Below are 6,833 nucleotides of genomic sequence, written 5' to 3'. Positions count from 1 at the left end.
TAGATTTTCTTCTAAGCTCACGTGTCTGACTTAAGTTTTGGCTAAACTTACTTTTGTCCTCATGTAACCCCAGGGAGAAAAAGTTGGGGGAGAGGCTAAACCAGGATCAACTTAGTGCTGGGGGGAAAAAAAATAAACTTCAACTATGCTCCTTGTGGTTAAGGATTACAGGGAGCAGATCAGTGTTCAGGTCTTTTTTTTTTTTTTTTTTTAAAGATTTTATATATTTATTCATGAGACACACGGGATGGAGGGGGGGGCGCAGAGACACAGGCAGAGGGAGAAGCAGGCTCCATGCACCGGGAGCCCGACGTGGGACTCAATCCTGGGTCTCCAGGATCAGGCCCTGGGCCGAAGGCGGCACTAAACCACTGAGCCACCAGGGCTGCCCAGTGTTCAGGTCCTGATTCTATCCCACGTGTGACCTTAGCCAAGTTACAGAAACTTACTGGGTCTCAGTCTCTTGATATGAGAAAGAAAATAACTGAATTAAGAAACGTAAACATTTCTTCCACTGGAATTCTATTCAAGGTCTGAAAATCCTTAAGATCAAAATGTTTCTTAATGGTCCTTTGAAACGAGAAGAAATAAAGGCCTTTAGATAAATGATGTATCAAATTATAGATGTGGAGGTTTGAAAAGATCATTTAGTAAAACATTCTTGAAATCTGTGCTTAGTGATCATTGCAAACTACTGGCTGAATATAGAGTGATATAACCACAGAATTGTTCCTGTGTCGCAGCAGCTTCCTGTCAGGCATCCTTCCAGGTAGTTGCTTTCTGAAAAAAGAGTTTATGGCTCTCCAAAATAATTCCAATGAAGCTACCGTTAACATTCATGAGATAATGCAACTCTTAGTCTTCAAGGGTATACCATGCTCCATCAGATTCTGCTTATTAACACCAGTTTCAATGACTGAGACTATCAATATTCCAAATAAGCAACAAAACAGGAACAGAATGATTCTAAGACTTGGCATAAGGGTCACTTTCAGAATTACAGAGTCTGAGAGACCCTAGTGATCATCTCCCACATCAAATCATTACATTAATTCACTAAAGCCTTAAGCATTAACTGGCTGAGCTTACAAATGAGCCTCTGAACTCAGCTGAGGTTTAAAAAAAAAAATCAGTTTATTTGGAGAGATTTCTTCCTAAAAACACCCCCCAAAAGGGGGAGAAGAGTTCCCAAAGAGAGTGATAATTGTGTTGTCTCTGCTTATGTTGAAATTTACATGTAGAATTTCTGAGAAGTACTACTGTCCATAACTATCGCAGCAACTTTGGTGGTTCTGGCCATAAAAGGAGACAAAAAACGACACGAACACTAGCACTTCAACAGGGGTACTACCAGCTGGTGCCACACTTTTGTGCTGTACCATGGAAACTGTACCATAATAAACATCAACAATAATGACAGATAATTCAAACATTTCACTTCCTTCCAATCAGGTCAGAAAAATCTGCATTCATAACTATGCAAATACAGCACGGTTCAATTTGCATTGCAAATTATGTGTTTTAAAAGAAGCAAGTTTCCTAAATCCACTCCATGAAGCTAGATAATCTTAGAGCTAAAACTTTGGTTAACTTCTTAGCATATGTATCTTGACATTTTACCAGTAAATCCCACATGCAGCCTTAACTTTCAGGACTAGGTCTTTATTCCCTCTCTTTTCCTTTCTCAGTAAAATCAGTGAGATTATGCTAATCTCAAATATTCCTGGATAAAGTGGCACGAATCCAGAAATAAGAAGAATGGCATGGGCCCCATCTAAAGGAATGCAAAGAAAACATAAACTGCTGACATATTTAACGAAGACAAACCCAAGACCGTGTGTTCACACGCAGGACTGTGTTCAGAAGACAAAACCCACCTCCCCCCACACAGGTTAGCACTTAGAAGTCCTCGTTCCATCAAGATCATTTTATGATTTGCCACTGCATTACATATAAACCTTCCTGATATCCGGAAATAATTGCTCTTTACCCACCGGTAGGCAAAGCCTGCGTTTGAGGCTGCCCTGGAAACGCAGCGCCCCGTCGGTCCCCGCCAAGTAAGGACGGCGAGGGGTTCACGAATCTGAAGCAAGGGGAGCCTGCCGGGGAGCCCGTGTACTGGGTGCAGGTACTTCCGGAGCCCCCGACCGAAAACCGTTTCCAATCCATCACCGTCGTGCTTCCTCCCGCCCGCGGCTCCATCAGCCTCCTTAGTTTGCACAGGCACTTACGGGCCACTGGGTTTTACAGTCACACGGCAATTCTCTGGGTCCTTGTGCAATGGATCATTAGTAGTGTTGCCCTGCCCGGGGGGGCCCCCAAAACGTCGCCCACATCCAGGGTTTTTCAAACTTTGGCGGGGTGTGTGTGTGTGTTGGGGGGGGGCCCTCAATAACACCGAGGCCACTTACTAACAAGCGAGCAAGCTTCGGGGGGCCTAGGGAGGAACCCTACCTACACAGCCCTCTTTAACCAGCAGCCAGGTGGATCTGATGCAGGTGCTCCAACAGCCACACTTTGGGGCACGTGCGCCTTAACAAGTTCCCCAAAGAGCACCTCACTTTGCGGACGGAGGGAGGGGGAAGGGGGGGACGAAGTCCAGACCGCGAACCTGGAGGAGGGGCTTCGGGCCCGGCCCACGGACGCCCTGCACCGGTGCGTCCCACCCGGGGATGCCGGGTCCCTGAGCCGCTCCCAAGGCCACGCGACCGCAGCTCTTTGCAGCAATTTCCACAAAGTACCCCCCTGCCCCACCGCGAGCTCTGCAAAAAGGCTGGAGTAGAGCTTAGACTGTGAAGTCCCGCAGGTCTGCGTTACTCCGGCTCAGCCACCGACCGGCCGGGCGTCCTTAAACGCTCGGGCCTCAGCGTTCCCGTACGTGCAATGGGCTCACGCCACCCCGCAGGAAGACTCAGCCGAAGCGAAAGGGACTTGGAAGAGTGGCGGGTACTTCCGGCCCCGCTCCACCACCGCGAGCCACCCCGGAGAGCGCGCCCTGCCGGCCGCCGCCTCCCAACGCCCCCCCACCCCCGCCCCCACCCCCACCCTCACCGCACCCCCCACCCCCGGCCCGACGACCCTCGGCCGGCCACTCACGGGTAGGCATGGTGACCCCGAGCCGCGCTCGCCGCCGCCCCGAGGCTCAGCGGGGCCGCGCAGGACGCGCCGACCGCACCATGGCCGGGCCGCCGAGACCCGGACCGGGACCGGGCGAAAGGCGAAGGGCGGAGGGCGAAGGGAGCGGCCGCGGGGCGCCCGCCTCACGCAGCGAAGCCAGCGACAGCTGCTACCGCCGGCCCCGCTGCGCGCCGGACGACGCGTTGGGCGTCCCCACGCCCTGACGTCAGCACGTCGCCGACGCCCGGTCCCGCCTCCCCAGGCCACGCCTCCTCCGTCTGGCCCCGCCTCCGCCCGGTCCCGCCTCCGCCCGGCCAGTCCTCCTCCCGGCCACGCCTCCTACAGGCCCCGCCCCTCCGGGCCTTGCCTCCTCCAGGCCTCGCCTCCGCCCTGCGGCCGAGCTCCGCCTCCGCCCGGCCCCGCCTCTCCAGGCCCCGCCCCTCAGCCCCGCCCCCAGGCCACGCCTCCGCTCTGCGGCCGAGCTCCGCCTCCTCCAGGCCACGCCTCCTGCAGGCCACGCCTCCGCTCTGCGGCCGAGCTTCGCCCAGGAGCGCCCCGGGGGGGGGGCAGGGGGCGGGGACTAGGGAGGTCAGGTGCCTGGTTTTAGTGGTGGCTGTGGAAAAGGAATGAGCTGAATCTTACTGCAGCAGAAGAATCCCTGGGATCTGTTGGCTGCTGGCTTGGGAGCAAAAGAGAGGCATCTGTTAGTGTTATGTAACTCCAAGGCTGGAATAAGGAAACGAATGATACTGAGAAAGCAGTAGACAAGTTGAAAGGGAATGCTGTTTTAGGGGAAGGGTGTGAAGAGAGGATGTGAGTTTCTCTTTGACACATTAAGCTGGAAGTGACATCCAAGGGAGACATCCGAGTGAATCGTTCTGAAGGCAGGTGGGCATACCAGGCTGAAGGCAGATGGAGGATTTCAAGGTTGGAGACATGGGAAACTTTGGCCTGCAGACAGAAGCTAAAGCCAGGAGTCAGAGAAAACCTGCTGAGGGAGGGTGTGGAGCCAAAGAGACAGAGATAGAGGAGATCCAAAGGGCACAGTGCCCCGTGTAAGCTGAAGGAGGATATGCTTCCAAAGGACAGACATCTCCGCTTACATTACTCAAAAAAGATGTAAATCCCAGAAGTCCTGAGATAGTCTGGCCCATAATGAGTTTGGTTCTTTTTTTTTTTTTAAGTCTCCTTGGTCTTTTGGTTTGTATTGTTGCCAGAAATTAAATCAGCTGCCAGAGATTCTAGGGAAGGACGGCTGAAAGTCAGAAATAATAACTTCATAATTGCAGGATGACATACAACATGCCAAAGTGCTTTCCAGGTTTACACATGGGCTTTGGGTAACAGAGCTACCATACAGACCCCCTTTCCCTATCGAATCCTCTGGATCACCTTCTGCCTATGCACCCTCTTCCCTCTTTCTCTGAGAGCACTAATTCTGTTGCCACCTTCTTTAGACTTGGTTTAAGACTGGTAGATTTTCCTGGACCACTTCTTCTGTCTTGCAAACACCCTTCCAACCCCTCTGCCTGTATTCCCCTTTTAAAGCCCCATTTGGGGTGGTAGGAACTGGGCTTTATCCATCTGTCAGTCCCCACACTGCCCAGCACTTGTACTTTCATGCCCTGTCTTGCTGACCCAGGCATGAGTCACTTAGGTCCCCTTCCAGAAAGAATGCCTGCCTGATACTGTCAGTTAAAATGATACTAGAACGATCATTGTTGGCATCCTATTGGAACATTAGCTTTTGGCCACATTGCCCAAAATAGCTGCTTCCAGTTTAGCCCACTATTTGTTTCAATTTCTAAATCGGGCACAGAGACAATTCATTTTTAATTGGCACACATTTTAGTGTCCCAAGGTAATTGCCAGAAAATTGACAGTTTATAGGAATTAACCGCAAGGATATTTGTTCTTCCAAAAAGATTATTCCCAATAGGCTAACATGATGCAATCTGATGCTCTCATGGCTTAGTTTTCCTTCTTGTTCAATATGTACATCAATGATGTGCCTTTTGTGTCATCCCATTCCATTTTATTTCTCCCATTGCTTAATAGTGACTTGGGGATTTCCAGTTCTTAGGAGGCATAAAAAAAGCACAGACACTGGATTTAGAAAACCTGAGTTTGAGTCCTGCCTTCCCCCTTACCTGACCTTTTGACAATCCATGACTTCTGTGGACTTTTCCTCAAATTCAAAATCAAGAGACATTCCCTTGTGTTGTGATATTTTATGAATTACCTTAAGGCAATAGTTATCAAACTTGGTTGAACTTTGGACTCATTAGAAGAGCTTTAAAGAATACTCTTCTCTGGGTCCTACTCCCAAAATCCAGATATAGTTGGTCTGCAGCATGGCCTGGGCCTGGACCTAGTTTTAAAGCTCTCCAGGTGTTTGTATGCAGCTACGTTGAGCTCCATTGCCCTAGGAAAGAATTGAGCAAAGTAAATGAGGCTCTAACTCAGAGTCAGTTACCTCATTGGACAATTTCTGCTGCCAGTCAAGGTCATGCGTTTTGAGATCATTGCCCTCTGAATTCTAGAGTAATTTTCTCACTCATGTCCTAGCCAAAGTAGTTGCAAACACACATGAGAACAAGTGAAAGGATAAACCTCTAACCCAGAAGGTCATTAGCTACCCTTTCTGTGCCAACTAGAACACTGCAAGGCACAATCCCCTGAACATTCCATGAACCAAAATCATCCTCCTCTGTGCTTTGTAAAGACACTTGCAAATGGATAGGGAGCAAAATCCTGAGGTAATTAGGAGCTCTTGATTAAATCAGCCAAAACAGCTGGAAACCCTTCCTTAGAAACACTATCATTTTAAACAATTAGAGGAAAGCATTATCTCTTATTGTTACTAAAATGCTAGCTAGCTTTAGCATTTAACACAGAGTGTAGTGGAGCTGCTCTAAGAGGAAAAAAATACTTTAAATATAGTGACATTCTTGGCAGTGACTCCTTTACAATACTTTTATGACAACTGGAATTAAATTCTATTTTTTGCTGCATCTCCTATATATAGAACATATTAGGGGCTTAGTAAACATTTGAGGGAGAAAAAGAGAAAGAGGGAATGAGGAGATAAATGTAAAGGATATAGAGATGAGAAGCAAACATGTAAATCAAAGAGCAGAAGAGGCTTTTTGTGGTAGATTGGAATACACTTTCTCCATTCTGGAATCTGGGCTGACCTTACAACTTTGGCCAATAAGATAAAGACAAACATTGTGCAAGCAAAGACTTAGAAAATGTGTACACTGGGCTCCTTTTTGGAGGAGAGGCCCCAGTCATCCCAACCGTTCCAAATGAGGCCACCATCAATTAATCAGAACCAATTGATCCATCAGTTCAGCAAAGATTCAAGAGTGAGTCTAGCCAAGACCAACATAAGACTGCTCCACTGAGATCTGGCTCAGTTGTCAACCCACAGGAATATGAGCTAAATAGTTATTTTTTAAGCCACTTATTTTAAGTTTAGGGGTGGTTATCTATGTACTCCATAATCACTATTACTAGTTATCATTACAACTGTATCTAACCCCTACTGTATAGAAATCATTAATGGGGGGGTGCCTGGGTAGGTCAGTCGGTTAAGCATCCAACTCTTGATTTCAGCTCAGGTCATGACCCCAGGGTCATGAGATCGAGACCTACCTTGGCTCTGTGCTCCTCAAGGAGTCTGCTTGAGAGTCTCTCTCTCTCTCTCTCTC

General features: G+C 48.7%; 1 protein-coding gene across 1 annotated transcript in view; it reads right to left on the bottom strand.

The window, feature by feature from the left end:
* The window catches only part of EFR3A (EFR3 homolog A), a 106,288-nt gene extending 102,974 nt beyond the window's left edge, over nt 1–3,314 (bottom strand). Inside the window, exon 1 of the mRNA XM_055314063.1 lies at nt 3,097–3,314. Within this exon, the coding sequence (XP_055170038.1) occupies nt 3,097–3,106 (10 nt within the window). The 5' untranslated portion in view covers nt 3,107–3,314. The remainder of the gene's footprint in view (nt 1–3,096) is intronic.
* Between the last annotated feature and the right edge of the window lie 3,519 nt (nt 3,315–6,833).

The sequence above is a fragment of the Nyctereutes procyonoides genome, unplaced genomic scaffold, assembly GCF_905146905.1.
Source record: "Nyctereutes procyonoides isolate TBG_1078 unplaced genomic scaffold, NYPRO_anot_genome, whole genome shotgun sequence".
In the NCBI taxonomy this organism is placed as follows: domain Eukaryota; kingdom Metazoa; phylum Chordata; class Mammalia; order Carnivora; family Canidae; genus Nyctereutes; species Nyctereutes procyonoides.
The sequence above is the reverse complement of the archived record's forward strand: the minus strand, read 5'-3'. Positions and strand labels throughout refer to the sequence as shown.